Below are 17,235 nucleotides of genomic sequence, written 5' to 3'. Positions count from 1 at the left end.
AACCCATCTCTACCAACAATACAAAAATTAGCCGGCCCATCTCTACCAAAAATACAAAAATTAGCTGGGCATGGTGGTGCACGTCTGTAGTCCCAGCTACTCAGGAGGCTGAGGCAAAAGAATTACTTGAACTAGGGAGACAGAGGTTGCAGTGAGCTGAGATCGTGTCACTGCACTCCAGCCTGGGCAACAGAGCAAGACTCCGTCTCAAAAAAAGAAAAAAAAGAAAGAAAGAAAAAAATGTTAAAAGACAACTCAGACACTACACTTAAAAAGTACATTAAACGCCAGGCACAGTGGCTCACGCCTGTAATCCCAGCACTTTGGGAGGCTGAGGTGGATGGATTGCTTGAGCCCAAGAGTTTGAGACCAGCCTGGGCAACATGGCAAAACCCCGTGTTTACAAAAGTACAAAACTGAGCCGGGTGTGGTGGTGCACACCTGCAGTAGTCCCAGCTACTCCAGATGGAGGCGGAGGTGACAGAATCACTTGAGCCCAGGAGCTTGATACTGCAATAAGCCAAGATCTCGCCACTGCACTTCAGCCCAGGTGACAGAGCAAGACCCTGTCTCAAAAAAAAAAAGTGCATTACATTCTGCACTCTTAAAGTAAACTTTACAAAGTACAAAAAATTCCGGCCGAAAATGCACACTTGTGAAGATTTAAGCAGGCCAAGAAAGCTCACGTGTTTGGTGTCTGCCTCCCCCACCCAAAAGAACACTCTGGGCAGGCAGATACTGCTCTGCTCCCTGTGGGCCCCCAGCCCCTAGAACAGTGGCTGTACATGTGGGGCCTCAATGTGTGTTTTTAAAATTACATCAATTGGCCGGGCACAGTGGCTCACACCTGTAATCCCAGCACTTTGGGAGGCCTAGGCAGGTGGATCACTCGAGCTCAGGAGTTCGAGTCCAGCCTGGGCAATATGGTGAAACCCTATCTCTACCAAAAAATACAAATTAGCTGGGCGTGGTCCCAGCTACTTGGAAGGCTGAGGTGAGAGAATCTCTTGAACCCAAGAGACAGAGATTGCAATGAGCCAAGATCAGGCCACTGCACTGCAGCCTGGGCAACAGAGTGAGACCTTGTCTCAAAAAATTAAATTAATTGGCTCCTGAACACAGACAACACAACAAGGTCATTGTTTTTTGTCTCCAATAGATGGGTGAAGAAACACAGAGCTCCTGGTGTGAGTGACCACCCACATGGTGGAGCCAGGTTTTCAACAGGGTCCTTCCACACTCCCAAGCTGACCCCAGGGCTAACCTCACCAGCCACTCAGAGCAGGGATGAGATTGTAACTAAGTCATTAGTCAAGGCTGCCTTCTGAAGCCAGCTACTGAGCACAAACCACAGGTGCTAACTGCTTCTGCAAACCCGGGCCACCCTAGACAGAAAGGGAGAGAACCACCAAGGAGGGGACCAGGAACGCAGTTCAGGGGGCCCAGCGCTCACCAGTGACGGCGATGCAGGAGTCGATGGCCGCGCTGCGGCAGGCGCAGATGATGACCACGTAGTTGGTCTTGGCGAGCTTGCCCTCGACCAGCAGCCGGAACATCTCGGAGAGGCCCTCGGCCAGGGAGTAGGCACACTCGATGACGTGCACGCTGTCGTTGCAGGAGCTGGCAGCCAGGCTGGCCAGCCAGGGCAGCTGCGCGGAGGTCACGGGTGCCGCGGCGCTGGGCGCGGGTGGGAAGGGCTGCGGCGGCGCCTGCTGGTACTGCCGGATCTCGGTCAGGTGCGACTCGCGCCAAGAGCGCAGGAAGATCTGCTCCAGGTCCTCCATCAAGGGCACCTGGTCTGCGGCTGCAACACAACGCGGGCGGAGGGCCTGCCACAAATGCCAGCGACATCCGGGGACGCGCAGGTGCAGTGATGTGGAAGTACCCATTTAAGATATTGCTGTGAAATCGTATCACAGACGGCTGGAGCACGAGGGGAGGGCATAAAATCCGCCACAATCTCACCACTGCCCTAACAGAGCCACGGTATTTATGTGTATTTTTAATCTTTTTTTTTCCATATGAAAGTTTTTTTAAATTATAAGATTATTTGTACATTTATTTTTATTTTTAAGATTAAGCATTCTCTTTGACAATCCAGAAACATAGTCCTTGCTCACTCTTCGGCCACACACACGTAAAACAGTTATAAGTGATTCCTTAATTTTCAATGACAAAGTAGGATAAAGGAATATGTTCTCAAGCTGCAGTTCAATTTTTCTGTCCTCTTTTCAAAAGCAAAAATCTTACTTTGCTACCAAGCCACTCACCAACTATAAGGAAAGACAATTTTTCAAAAAGCCAACAAAACCCAGTAAAAAGAATAAGTATCAACCCAAAATTATCACCCAAAACACTGCCATTGCAAAAAAAAACAAAAAAAACAAAAAAACAGGAGGAAGCCAAATTCCCATAGCTTGTTAGAGAAGGTCTTTAAAAAGAATTCAGAAAGTTAGGACTGGAACTACAGTGGTATAGACAGGTTACACTGTCCCTATGTGCATATACAGTAGTAAATGTGTAGAACATTTAGCCTGGGAATATAGGCTTTCTCCTACTCCAGGACAGGGAATAAAAACATGTGTTGCTGGAATTAATATTAAAATTGTCCCTACAAATAGCTGTAATGATTGTCCGTATAAACTTTGGGTCTTGCATTCTTTCCATAACCGTGACCCTATCATCAGTTTCAGTGCCATTTTCAGCCATCGTAAAGAGCACTGTTAGTGCGTCCATAATGTCCCATCATATGTAAGCACCACCGTAAGTTTACTCAGCAAGGTCTCTATTATGGATTCTCTTATTCCAAATATTCACCTTTATAAATACCTCTGCAATGCACATCTTGACGTATAGAACATTACTTCCTTTGCCTAACGTCTCAAAGGTGGATTTACAGAACCAGCTAATACATATCATCAGCTGGCTTCCAAATGGCCTGAATGCATGCGTTTACCGCGCAAACGGTGCATTTGACAAGTACTGGTTTTACTGCACCTAAGCACCACTGGGTGCCATCATTTGGGTTATGAATTCAGAAAAAGATGACTTGATTTGTGATTCGCATGTCTTTGATGATGAGTGAGATTGAATACTTTTCAATATTTGTTTCTTTCTGGTATTTTTTCTTTTATGAATTGTCTGGTTTATACGTCCAGATTTCACACTTGATGAGCTGGAGGAAAGCGCACCAGGCTTCCATTTAGAAGGTGGTTCCAGTCCAGCTCTACCCAGCACCAGCTGTGCGGCCCTGAGCTATCTCATACGGTTTTCTGATGCATCACACGCGGTTCATGCCACCTGCTCTGTGGGCCGTGCCAGAATGATTAAATTGGCTTATATCTCCATCTTTGATTGGATACATTTAATCAGAATTCACTACTTCAATTAGCTCATTAAATTAGAATTTAATTAGATTAGCTGTTATCTCTCTCTCTTTAAAAACTTTCCTTTGAGTCCACATCTTCTTCCAGAACTAAACCCTACCCAGAGCTGTCTACACATGCCATACTGTCTCCTCACCTCCAATCTCTCTAATCCACTCCAATGTGACTTATCCCCAATCTTTGCGTACATCATCATCAAGGTTGCCAATCACTTCCCATGGCCAAACCCAATGGTCAGAGTCCAGTCTTCCCTCTGCTCAACTCCCAGCCATGCTGGCACAGTTGATCAGCCCCTCTCCTTGGGAATGCTTTTTTTCACTGCTTCTTACCAACATTCGCCTATTCCCTCAATATAGGTTGGCAGACTGTCGACTTGAGCCGCAGATGCTGTGGGGCATCGGGAAAAGGACTCACTGACCATGCCTGGCCTCATGGAGCTTACACCCTAACTGGGGGAGACACACTTAAAGGGAACAATCACAGACCCTAATTCCTGGTACCCTAAAGATAAAGGGCATAGGATAGGGGCCTGGAGGGGGGGATCTGTCTTACACACAGTAACAAGAAGGCCTTCCTGAGGAGATGATGGGTGACCTGAAACCTGAAGGACATGAGGGAGCAAGCCACACAAATGTCTTTGGCAAGAGCATGTCACAGGGAAGGAACAGCAAGTGTGGGATGCCTTGGTGGGACCAAGATTGCTGAGGGGTACAGCGGGCTGGGACAGAGCAAGCAGGTGGGACCAGGAAGCAGGCCGGGCCCCAGGGAAGGGGTGGAGTGAGCGACTGATGGGAAGCCGCGGCAGGGCTCTGAGCAGGGAAGAGATGCAATTGGATTCCCAGTTCTCAGGGATGTGGGGAACAGGGCAAGAATAGTGCCCCAGTGAGGGCACAGCCACAGGGAGGGTGAGCGAGGCTGGATTCAGGATGAAGCTGTGCTTACTGACGGACTGGTGGGGACTATGAGAAAGAGGGCAATGCTGGGTTTCCCAGATTCTCCACTGTCCTTTCCTTCCTTCCCCCCGTTCTATCTCAGTCACCTCTTCTGGATCTCTGAAGATTGGAGGTCCCCAGGCTCAAACCTTGGCACTTTCCTCTCCCCGTAGCCACTCGCAGCTGGTCTCACGGCTTTAATATACATCATCTGTAAGCCAATGTGTCTTAAATGTATACCTAGAGCTTCAACCTCTCCTGGGGCTCAAGGCCTGCCCATGCAAATGAACACAGGTGATTGGCTGTCTCATGGACATCTTGTACAAACTCATGCCAAGACAGAACTCAAGTTCATTGCTACCATTCGCCTGGCTGCTCAGGCTGAAACCCAGGCCCCACCTGCTCCCACCCCCTTCAAAGGGATTTCCAGCCGGACTTACCTTCAGAATAGCCCCTCCAGCTCACTGCTGCTGCCCTCAGTGGCCCAAGCCACTCTGTGCCTTTAATAGGCAACAACTGACTCTTTCTCCATTTCCGCCACTGCATCTGCACCATCTGACTCCACACAGCAACCAAGGTGGCGTTTTTAAAGTGAAAATCAGATCACCTCCATCCCCTGCCTAAAAATACTCCGGTGGCTTCTCCATGTGTCTACCATAGCATCACACTCTTGACCGGAGCCTGCCCCCTGCGACCACACCTCTCCCTCACACCCTCTCTCTGCTGCCGCTACACTGGCCTCTCCAGCAACCTGGGACGCTCACTGCTCCGCACCTCACAGTCTCACCTGGCCTCCCTCTCTCCTCAGGGCCCCACCTGCCCTCATTCCTCAGATCAACACAAGGCTGACTCCTTCTCAGGGTCGAGGTCTCTACTCACAGAGGCCTTTCTTCATGCCCCTAAACTGGCCCCACACAGACACACACTAATGCATGCGCCCACCTTTACCTGCCTGTTTTCCACGGGTTTACTGCTTCTGTCTCCCACTAGACTAGAATCGCCTCAAGGGCAGGGTCTTTACTCAATTCCCTGCTGTATCCCTGTGCCTAGAATGGCAGATAAATACTTTTGGAAATGTCTCCATTAACTTCAACCTACTTTCGGCCCCTCAGTGTGGGTACGCCCGCAGTGACCTCATGACGTCCTCCCAGTGGAGCCATAAGCTCTCCCCACATATTTCAATTCCAGCAGCCCCAAGTCAGCCCCCACAAGGGCCGAGGCCAGGTCTGTGCTTGGGCTGTGGCCCCTCCCTGCCACCTGGCCAATAGGTGGAGGTGACTCACCCAGCTGGACCAGGTAGTACACAGTCAGCAGGAGCTGCATCTCCTCAGAGATGGGCTGGATGGCAGAGGCGCCATACTGCTCGTATGCCCGCGAGACAGACTGGGAATTCTGGTAGCACGTGTACAGGAGGGGGCTGACCACGACGTCATTCAAGTTCCCACACAGGTAAGGGAAGTTCCCGTGGCCTGCAGAGGAACAGCAGCGACTTGGCACCCGGTCTTGTGCACAGCTTATGGCCCCACACACGTGGGTTCTCTGGGGGTGAGGGAGTTGAAGGAGACAAGTGAACTGCGCCAGGTCCCTCGAGTGCCCTGTCCTGGGAAGCCTTGCTCATTGGGTGCACCTGCTCACCCTTCTGGAGCCTACGATGAGAGGAGTCACCTTTTCTAACCAATGGGGCTGTGCCACTTACTGGTTCATTTCGTCCAATCCTCTTATTTTTTACAAGTGAGGGAGCTGAAGGGAGGGACTTGCCCAGAGCCAAGCAGCCACCACCTGTCGCTCCTCCAGCACCACCGACGGGACACCTTGTGGGCAAAGCACCTTCCAGAGCTTCACTGGGTGCTGCCTGCCAGGCCTTGCCTCCCTGACTCCAAGCAGGGAGGATTGTGCCCTGCATCCTCCCTCCCAGGGCTGTCCGGCAAGGTGAGTTGGGATAATATATCACCACAGAGACCAGAAGACTGAGTCATTCTTTTTTTTTTTTTTTTTTTTTTTTTTTGAGACAGTCTTTTGCTCTGTCCCCTGGCTGAAGTGCAGTGGCACGATCTCAGCTCACTGCAACCTCCACCTCCTGAGTTCAAGCGATCCTCCCACCTCAACCTGCCGAGTAGCTGGGATTATAGGTGTGCATCACCACACCTGGCCAATTTTTGTATTTTCAGTGGAGACAAGGTTTCACCATGCTGCCCAGGCTGGTCTTGAACTTCTGACCTAAAGTGATCCACCCGCCTTGGCCTCTCAAAGTTCTGGGATTACAGGCGTGAGCCACCAGGCCCAGCCCATTAGAAGATTCATTCTGAAGAGAGCCCTCAGAGGTGGAATCGCCCAGGCCAGGTTCAAATCTCTTTCCACTATTATTTAGCTACATGACGTCAAGCAAGAAGCTGAACTGCCCTAAGCCTCAGTCTCTGCATTTGTAAAATCAGGTGAAGCTATCAAATCCTCTCGGGGCTGCTGAACTCCCAGAGGTGGCACGTGAGTGTGTGTGTGTGTGTATATGGTTGTGTGTGTGGGGGGTATCTTGCACTCCGGGTACTCCATTTAGTCACCAAAAATATATTTTCTGACTTTGGCTGTGTGCTATATGCAGACGTCCTGCCAGGCTTGGAGAGTAAAGCTGGTGCCTGGGGCACAGGTTGTGTTCTCAAAGACATTGCTTCTCAAGGGCTTGCCAAACACCTGTTGGCCCACCCAGAGCTTCTGATGCAGAACTGGGGCCTGATTCTGATTCCAGGATGGGTCCGTGAATTCACGCCTCTCATAAGCTCCGGGGCGATGCAGGTTCTGCTGGACCGGGGGCTACCATTTGGGTAGCACCACTTACAAATATTGCAGTTGGCAAGAGGCAAGGTAAAGAGTCACTATAAAAGCAAGCATGTGACATTTGTCATAAAAGAGGGACAGAGAAGTGACAAGGGGGGCAGAGGAAAGGGAATCTAAGACAACTTCATAGAGAAGGCACAGGGCTGAGTCCAAGGCCTCAGGAGGGCTTGGACATGTGGCTGTGGGGAACAGGAGTCAGAGACAAGGGCTTTACAGTGAGGGCTGCAGTGGAAACAGAGGCAGTGGAGGGAACAGAGCACACCTGAGAACCAAGAGGACAGTCTCTATTCTGAGATTGTTCGTGTGAGACGTAGACTGGCTGGGCTTTCTTTTCTGAGGCTCCTGGCTCAAAGCAGAGGCAGGTGAAGCCCTGCCTACACCTCCAAGCCTTGCACCCTGTCCTAGCTCTGTTTCCTGAGCACTGTGTTCTTGAGACCTACCACAGACACATCATGGCCACATAAAAAAATGCATGCAACATGACTGAAAGAATGTTGGCCTTCATTTGAGGTAGACAGTGGGGCCCAGTGGAACTGCCTCGGTCATTGGTCCTATGTCATGCTAAGGTCGAAACTCAGAGTTGCATGCTACTTCCTGAATACCCTGTCCAGTTTTTGTTTTTTAGGAAAAAGATATGCTCTTTCTTATTTCTTAATTATCAGCGTGCTTCTCCCACTTTCCTACAATCCTCCCTCCTCTATCTACAAGCATGATACCAAATGCAATAATAACGTATTTAAGAGGGGCCTGCGTGCACAGTGTGTGTGTGTGGTGTGTGTGTGCCGTGCCTACGTGTGTGTGTGTGTGTGTGTGTGTGTTGCCATGTGCCAGCCATTCTGGTGCCTGCGATCACCAGCCAAGCTCTGCTGAATCCCCCCACGGTTTCCCATTGCAACATCTCCAGCTTCGTCAAAGGGATTTCTTCAGTTGAGCCAAAAGTCTACCCCCACGTAGCATACGTTAGCCCACTGCACAGAACGGATCAGATCTAATTTTGTTTGATGCTTCTACAGTGGTGACCATGGCTATCTTTGCCCAACCAAAGTAGATTCCATAGTCAGAAAATACTAGTGGCGTGGGTGACAACAGGCAACAACCCACCAGAGCAGGGCTCCTGCAGCCAGGGAGTCATTTGTTTTTCCTAATCCTCAGCACTCAGCACCGGGCCTGGGATCATGGCGGGCGCTCAATGAAGCTGAGCAGATGAAGGAAAGAACGAGGAACAGGCAATTCCCTTCATGGCAGGGAATCACTTCACCCAGACCCACTGTGGAGAGCTGTGACAAGCTCCATCATTCTCGGCATCTGATCAGGGGCTGAACTAGTGACTGGCTCTGCCTTGTTCTTTCCTTGCTCTGGAAAGCACTTTAGGTTTGTCTCGGGAGGATACCCTTGGAGTCAGACCGCGATGAGGTCTCGCTTTTGCCTGTTTCTCGTGCCTTCCTTCAGGTTCTTCCATTCCCACGACTTGGTGCACTGCTGTACTTGCCTTTAAATATCACTGGCTTGGCCTTGCATATTTTCAGCAAGTTGTCAGGAACAGACACTGGTTCTCCAGAGGCCACCACTGGGAAGGTGACTGAAGCTGGTCCCACCAAGCCAACCTGGGGCACGCAGGACACGCCTGCGCTCTCTAGGAACAGGAAGAACATTAGTAAAAACATCAGACAAGGCATCCACTTCTCACACACCTGACATCAGGCCAAGCAGCAATGCTGCTACCTCCTGATCAATGTCCCTGATTACAGGAGCACCAAAGTCTTAGAGTCACAGATTCCTAAGGTCAAGGGCACCTTTAAATTCCTTCCGTCCATCCTTGCCCCAATGGTTCGGTCTCCTCTTTGATATCCCTGCCAAGTCATAAACAGCCCCTTTTAAAATTTCCCAAGGATCAGAGAACTCACTATCATACAGGGATCCTAGACCTTGCAAAGCAATTCTAACATGTGAGAAAGAAATCTTTTGTTACACCAAACTCTGCCTCCTTAGAACTCCCTCAGCAGTACACACGCACATTCACACACATGCACGCGCACACACGCACACATACACACACAACTGGCAGCAGCACTACCACCAGTACCCAAGTCTGGAATTCTGGGCAAGGCTGCCATCCCTTACCATGCTTAGCTCTGTTCCCACCACCTTGGGGGTAGCCACCGTCTGGAGCTGATGGAGATTCTGGAGACCATCCTTTGTGGCGTTTTTTGGGGGGCCCGGAGTTTGACAAGATACCTAGACAATATTCAGAGTGTGGATTAGGCTATCATCAGGAAAGGGTTCCAATAAAACTTTCCCTTGGTGTGGAGCACAATGATCTGTTTTGTTTTGTTTTTTGTTTTTCTAATCACAGTTTCACACGGGTTTTAAGGAGCTAGTGAAATATCTAGGCATAAGGAAATGTCAGTTTTTGTAAATGTTTCATTCCAAAGTTGTGTGTGTGTCTAACTGATCTCTCTCTGAGCCCGAGCTCCTTCATCTTTAAAATGGGACACTAAACCCTACTCTGAAAGGTGGTTTGATCAGGACTAAAGAGAATGTATGTAGAGTGCTTTGTGAGGGAGCCTGGGCCCAATAAGGTAGCCAGAATTACCCACGTCATCATCATCTTCACCACCATCATTATTGTTATGGACATATTCCAATCTGAAGGGCTGGAAGAGAGAAATATGTTTCTGCAGATGGGGGCAGCAACATCTGATCCACCACCACAGCTCCACCGCTTGGGGGCAGTACTGATCCGCCTGTGCTCCCCTCCCTGCCCCAGCCGGGAAAGCTAATTTCAGACTCAACAAAATCAAGTACAGAGGCTGACACCCACTGCAATGAGTCATCCCTGCCCACTCTAGACAACAGCATGCTCATGACTCAGGCTAACTTCGTGAATGTTTCAAAATATCAAGAACTGGTTTCCATAGTTTCTTGACTAACCAGACACAAAATTTCCCCTACATGTAGAGATTCACGTCTCAACCTCAACTGTACATTAAACTCAAACGGAAAACTTTTAAAACTCTGTCTGGATGCAATCCTATCCCAGTTAAACCAGAAGCCCAGCATGGGAGCAGGACTCAGGCATCCCAATATCTCAGCGCTTCTTCTTGATTATAATGCACAGCCCGGTGGAGAAACACCAATCAGAGCAATGGTTCTCCAGGTGTCACCCGAGGCACTGCACAGAACCCACATGGGCCTTTTAAACCTGTGCCTACTAAACCTGTGTCCCTGGGCCCCGCCTTGACCTCCGGAATCACATCTCTGGAAATGACGGTAAGAAAACACCATCAAAACACCATCAAAACACTTACAAAGGTAAGCCAGCCTGGTGACTTTTTTTTTTTTTTTTTTTTTTTTTTGAGACGGAGTCTTACTCTTGTTGCCCAGGCTGGAGTACAGTAGTGCAATCTTGGCTCACTGCAACCTCTGCTTCCTGAGTTCAAGCGATTCTCCTGCCTCAGTCTCCCAAGTAGCTGGGATTACAGGCGCGCACCACCACACCCGGCCAATTTTTGTATTTTTAGTAGAGACAGTGGTTCACCATGTTGGTCAGGCTGGTCTCGAACTCCTGACCTCAGGTGATCTGCCCGCTCAGCCTCCCAAAGTGCTGGGATTATAGCTGTGAGCCACCACACCCGGCCAGCCTGGTAATTCTTAAGCACACTTAAGTGAGAATCATTGCTTTAGAGTCTCTCAAGGGTAATCAAAAAAATATTATCACCTCATTAGACTGACTAAAAGTAAATAAAAAGTTAAAAGCATAAAGTACTTTGTTTACAAAGAACTTTCAAACCCGTGGCTCCTTTGGCCCTCCCAACAACCACTGACGCAGCTGCTGTTTTCTCCTCCCTGTTTGCAGGAATGAGGCCTTTGACTCTGCAAACATCTGTCCCCAGTTGCAGTGGGAGACCCCCCACAGAGGCTAAGCAGCCAGCTGCTCTAAAAGCTCTACTGAACCACCAAAGGGGACAGGGCTTGGAAGTGGATCTCAGTAAGGATGGAAGAGACACAGATGTGTTCTCACTTTTGGAAGATAACCCTATAAATAGCTCTAAGTAGACCCTAAGCCCATGAGCTCTTTCCAAATGATGTCACCAGGAGCTGCTCCCATGGTACCAATGTGGATCAATTATTTCTCAAAATGTCTCTTGGGGAGGTATTATTTGGCATTTTTGGGAGATGATTCATTATGTAGACTGCTTGGTGCAGGACATTCTGCATGCTGCCCGCTCTGTCCCAGCATCAAATGCCAGTAAGACCCTGTGCCTGGGACAACAAATCCATCCTTTACCAGAACATTTCCTACCCCCGCCCCCCAGGGGGCAGCACTTCTCCGTTGGGAACCAGTGAGTGCCAGGACTCAAGGCTTCAGTCAACTCCTTGTGGTATTAGACGCAGTTTCTTAAAAATTGATTTTGAGCTCTCTCCCCAGAGCAGAGGAGAAGGCCCAGGAACTCCAACACTTCAGCTGTGCTCAACACAACTCAATTCAGCCAGCGTCATGCCCTCTGGCTGGGCTCCCCAGCAGCTGGTACCAGGGGCTCCAAGATGCACGTTACCATGGTGCTGCCCTTGGGAACTGCACAGTGCCGAGGCCCCGATGGCCACATGTGGCTGTGGGACTAAGCCTGGGACGGCTGGGAGCCCCGTGCACTCACAGGGAGCCCTCCTGCATGGAGCAGGTGCCCCCTGAACTAAGCTCACAAAGGTGATGTAATAGGTGAGTGGAGAGAGCAGCCCGGAGCCGGGATGCAGGCACAGAGCATGCAGACAGAAGGATGGGGTCACGGGGGTGGGGGAGCTCAACTGCCCAGGGCAGCCAAAATAGCAGGGAATGAGGTTCAGCAGGTGGGCTGGGGCCAGATTCTGGAAAGGCTTGAGTGCTCCCCTAGGCAATTTGGAGGAGCTCCATCTCCCACACCCCTCCATGGAGCATGGCAAGGAAAATGCAGTCAGTCCCACACAGAAGGCTTCCCAGGGCCACCTTCACAGGGTCCCGGGCTGAGGGAGGCCCTCATCTCCCTGCTGTTCAGGGTGGAGGTTGGGGGGTCCACAGACAGCCCAGAAGGGAGGCTGTAGCAGCGTGGCATCCCCAGTATCCTCATCCCCAGGTGTCCAGCTCTGCAGCCACAGGGCTGCCCCCAAATGCAGCACTCATCAGAGAAGCAGCAGTCCCTGGATGAAAGCAGGAGGCTGCCTGGGGCTCGGCTGCTGCGGAGGATGGGACTCGCTACTGCCTGGGACTTGGCTGCTGTGGGTTTCAGACTCCAGGATGGAGGCGCTGGTTGGGAACGGGAGGCCTCGGATTCTGTTCAGAAACTACATTCGCCCCTTCAGTCAAGAGTTAGACAATTCACAAGATTTTTACCAGGGAGGTCCTCTACCAGCACAGTGGAGTGGGAGCTTAGAGGCCTGCCCCTGCCTCTCTGGACCTCTGTCTCCTCTTCTGTAAAACAGTGTTGGCCTAGATGGTTTCTAAGGGTTCCTCCAGTTTGATGTCTTAGATCTTCAAATCCAGTTTAGCTGAGTGCATGATGGAGGAAAGAAAGAAAGACGAGAAGTGGCTCCAGATGAGCATGGTGGGGAGAGCACTGGACTGGGAGTCCTCAAGCAGGTCCCCAGGTTGCTCCACCTGTTGACAGCTTCCTCAAAGCCTCCTCCGGCAGGAGGTCTGCTCGGCCCCTTCACTCACCTCTCTCATCCATATCCTCACCTCCTCATCCCTCTTTGCTTCCTTTCTCCCTTTCTCTCTCTACATGATGCTTCCCCAACTTCTAAGTTGCAGTTCAGTTACCACCTCCTCCAGGAAGCCTTCCCTGAAAAGACTAGCCTCAGCAATGACGCTGATTTGGATGAGAACAGCCGGTACCAATTAATGAGCTGCCAGATGTGCTCTGACCTTTCATACAGCACCTCATCCCTCTGAACAACCCTTGGAGCAGAATTCTTATCTCCAGGTGAAGAAACATTTATTGAGACTTGGCCAAGGTCCCCTGACTAACAAGAGACAGCAGTAGGTTTTGAATTCATATTTATCTGATTTGGAAGCCCATGTTCTTCCCCAACAACACATTGCCCACTGTTGCTCCAAAATTCTACCATCCTGCAGCTGTGCAGCCCACAGGACAGGTCACTCGCCATCACCACAGCTGTCTCACTGCTCCTTGGCACACACGACAACTCCCAAGTGTCACTCACACAGCACCAGTGCCTGGACCCAGACCCATGGACTCAGGAGGCACCCGTGGTCCTGGCCTGACACTCATGGAAGCCACACCAGACTCCAGGAGGCTCAGCGGCCCCAGCCCAGCAGCTCCCATGCCGCCTCTGGCCTTGGCCCAGAGAAGAGCAGGATCCCCAGGACAGCCAGGACAGGCAGCGCTACCTAAAGCTGATGGTCGCGGCAAGGCCAACAGGTTATTCTTTGCCAGCTGTTGGCACTTTGGGGAATCTTTGCCGTTGAAAACAGCCGGACCCACTGTTGCGCTTAGTGAGGAGTGATCAGAAGCTGGTCCTGAAAGCAGATAGAAGGCAAAGAGGAGAGTCAGTTCACAAGAATGCCCTGGGAGCCAGGCAAGGAGGAAATCACTTTCCTTGCAGTTTCACAAACTAGCTTTTCCCCAGCAAGTCTCATCAGAAAATCAGAATTCCCAACAGTGATTCTGCTACACTGAGAAGATACATGCAGACACATGCATACACACACACACACACTTCTGCCTACACACAACATACACATGCACAAACATGTACACACACACACACGCACAAACACATGCCTATATACATGCACACCCAGGAACATGCACCCTCCTGCTCACACCCCAATGGACACACAGCCTGAGTGAAAGGACCAGGGGACTTCCTGAATTCCAGGACCACACCTGAAACTGTTCCACTTCCTTCTACCTTCTCTCTCAAGACCTCTGGTTGATATGGTTTGGCTGTGTCCTCACCCAAATCCCACTTTGAATTATAGCTCCCATAATCCCCATGTGTCGTGGGAGTGACCTGGGGGGAGGTAACTGAATCATGGGGGTGGTTCCCCCATATTGTTCTCATGATAGTGAAGAAGTCTCACGAGATCTGATGGTTTTATAAAGGGCAGTTCTCCTGCACACGCTGTCTTGACTGCCGCCATGTAAGATGTGCCTTTGCTTCTCCTTTGCCTTTCGCCATGCGGAACTGTGAGTCCATTAAACCACTTTCTATATAAATTACCCAGTCTTGGGTATGTCTTCACAGCAGTATGAAAATGGACTAACACATCTGAAGTCCAGGAAAGCAGTTGGGTTTGCAGCTACCTGTGTGCAGGCTGTTCACAGGGCCCAGGGCTCCCCAGGTCTAAGGGTAATTCTGGGGACAATCATGGCTTCTGGTCTCCTGGGGCTGACAGAACTGCTTAAGTTGTCCATGTCAGTCAGAACGGTCTGGAAAGAGCTTGGGTCAGGAGTAGCACTGAATGTTTCCTGTGGGTTTAAGGGGGTGGCTCTGAAGCCAGATGACATGTGTTTGAGCCCAGTTCCACCACCTCCCAGCTGTGTAACCCTGGACACTTACTTAACCTCCCTATGCCTCAGTGTTCTCATCCAGAAAACAGGGGTGGTCACTATAGCAACTCAGAGCCACAGTGAGAACGACATGAGTTAGCAGAAGAAAGTGCCTGGAACGGTGCCTGGCATGTAACATGCTTTGAGTACTTGCTGATACTATCATCTTATTTAATTCTTACAATTGCCCTACAAATTAGACAGAAGAGATTTGCTCAACTTTACAGATGAGGAAATGGAGGTTCAGAGGATTTGAGTTGCCCCAAATCACTCAACTAAATGGTGGCAGCACTGGAGCTTACACCCAGGCACCCCGACAGCAGAAACAGTAGGCACTCCAGGCCATGATGGTAGAGGCACTGGGGGCCTGGGCGTGGGGAAGCAGCGAGGAGCTCTGGAGGAGAGTATGTTCCAGTCCCCTGCCCAGGCGATGGATGGGCCAGGTGGGTACAAGGGCACTGGCTTCCTCCCAGGGCCAATGTGCCTCTACAGACCCACTGGGCAGGAGGCATGAAAACAAGTAGCGACCTTCCTGCATCCTTGGGAAGGCTGGTGTCTACTGTGATAACAATCACCATGCTTTGGAAGTCTGTGCAACATGGTGAAATGCCAAGCATGTGAATCAGGGTTCACATCTAATGTCACCTCTTGCCTCCACCTCCTCCTGCCCATGAGGTCCTAGGCAAGCACCCAGCCTCCATGAGCCTCACCTTCCCAATCAGTAACATGCAGGAACCGAGGCCTGCTCACAGCATGGTTGTTGGGCTTCAAGGCACTCACAGAGCTGGGGAGTGCTGCGCACGGAGTGAATGGCAGCAATCTGGTCTTTTCCGCCCCTTCTAGCAATTCATTCAAACCCTGACTCAGCACCTTTACATAGAGAGCTCTATGCCGTGCGGAGGTTGTATGGGGGGCGGTGCTTCAGAGGGACCCTGCATGTGTCCCCACCAGGGGATCCCACTTCATATCAAACAGGAAGAAAGAAAAGCCCTCCCAATGAAACAGCTAGCATTCTTTGTTGAAGAGTATTACAAATTCAAGATGAAAGTAAAGGTGTTAAAGATAACAGCCCCTTGATTTATTTTGAAGAATGCTTGGCTACATAGTCAACCGGATACATCGGAGACATGCCAGCGGTGTGGATTCAGCAGCCCTGGCGTGTCTCTGCCGCCTCACCTGCCTGCTGAGCTCCCGTCAGGATGCTGGGGTTCGTCCCGGGAATGGGCTCGCTGGGGAAGGCAGCCGTGCTCTCCAGGGCCGGGAAGAAGGAACCAGAACAAGTACTGGTGGGGATCTGCCGGCTTCTAAACTCTAAGGGGGCAAGGTGCACGTGTGAAAACCAACTCGCTCTTCTCCAACAGTTACGAAATGAGTTCCTGCAGTGGAACGTATCCTACAGGACAGTGAGCTATGGAGACAGTCCCACAAGCTGCCACCACATCCTGGTCTTTGTTTCAGCATGAAGCCAGGGCGAGGGTGTGACTCCTACTTGTGGCTCCATGCCAAGGGGCAGCTCTGGTTGTCAAGAGTGGGAGCTATGGTGAATATTTAGAAGAAAGGGACGAATTATACAAGTAAGTCACCCTACAGCTACCCGTAGCCATAGACGAGAGTGTTACTTGAAGATAAACGATACCATCTTCCGCCCTTATTTCCTCCTCTGGGAAAGGCCATCCCCAGCGGCCAGTGAGGTGGAGAACCTCTGAGGTGCTTGGACCCAGCAGGTGATCAAAGATGGTGAACTGGTCCCATACAGGGCACAACCACTGCATCCTCAGGGCCTGAGAAATGACTGGCAAGTAATAGGGGCTCAGGAGGCATTTACTGAACAAAGCAAGAAAAGCAGAGTGGAAGGAAGAATGGGGTGTGAGGGAGGCGTTCCCAGAGCCAGCCAGCCTAAGGCCTCTTCCCTCTACTCCCAGGACCTGACTGGGAGAGTCCAGAAGACAAGATGGGAACAAGCCCAGACAAGGGAGGAACACCTCACACCCGACTCTTGCCCTCCACCGGCGGCAGGCCACTGAGGATCCAGCCTCCCCCTCGCCCCACAGAGCTGACTGTGGCCATGAAAGGTACAGCTGAGACAAAGAGGGTGGCAGGGCAGCCTGCTCCCAACGTCTCTGAAAGCTGCAGCCCAATCACTTCTTCAGAGACCAGCAACGTGAAGCTGATCTTTCTGGCCATAGTTCAGGGTTCAGGGACTTGTGTGGGGCATTTTTCAAGCCGAGCTGTCTTAAGTCAGGTTCTCAGCCTTGGTGCCGGTGACATTTGCAGTGCGCTTCTTTGTGCTGGGGGCCGCCCTGTGCGCTGCAGAATGTTCAGCCATACCCTGGTCCCTACCCCAGATGCTGGTGGCACCATCCAGTCATGACAATCAAACTTGTCTCGAGTTATGGCCAAACGTTCCCTAGGGGATGAAAGTCACCCATGGTTGAGGACCACTTGGGTGAACTACTCAATTTGGGAAGATGAGAACCAGCACCCCAAATACTTGCCATAGGAGGTAATGCACAGTCTGGCCCTCTGTCAACTTTCTTTTTT

The 17,235-nt window shown here is 50.8% G+C and overlaps 1 protein-coding gene across 20 annotated transcripts in view; it reads right to left on the bottom strand.

Annotated features, from left to right (window-relative positions):
- Positions 1-17,235, bottom strand: part of LOC105486477 (growth regulating estrogen receptor binding 1) — a 159,739-nt gene that overhangs the window by 48,741 nt on the left and 93,763 nt on the right. For all 20 annotated transcript variants that reach the window (XR_011611459.1, XR_011611458.1, XM_071076241.1 and 17 more), the window contains exons 6-11: positions 15,871-16,005; positions 13,530-13,658; positions 9,269-9,382; positions 8,637-8,780; positions 5,602-5,787; positions 1,454-1,804 (exon numbers count right to left, since the gene is read on the bottom strand). Coding sequence is in view for 18 of the 20 variants with exons in the window: in XM_071076241.1 (XP_070932342.1) it covers positions 1,454-1,804; positions 5,602-5,787; positions 8,637-8,780; positions 9,269-9,382; positions 13,530-13,658; positions 15,871-16,005 (1,059 nt within the window). In the remaining 2 variants the exon portion in view is untranslated. The remainder of the gene's footprint in view (positions 1-1,453; positions 1,805-5,601; positions 5,788-8,636; positions 8,781-9,268; positions 9,383-13,529; positions 13,659-15,870; positions 16,006-17,235) is intronic.

This window comes from Macaca nemestrina, chromosome 13 (genome assembly GCF_043159975.1).
Source record: "Macaca nemestrina isolate mMacNem1 chromosome 13, mMacNem.hap1, whole genome shotgun sequence".
NCBI lineage: Eukaryota > Metazoa > Chordata > Mammalia > Primates > Cercopithecidae > Macaca > Macaca nemestrina.
This window is presented reverse-complemented; position numbering and strand designations above follow the sequence as displayed.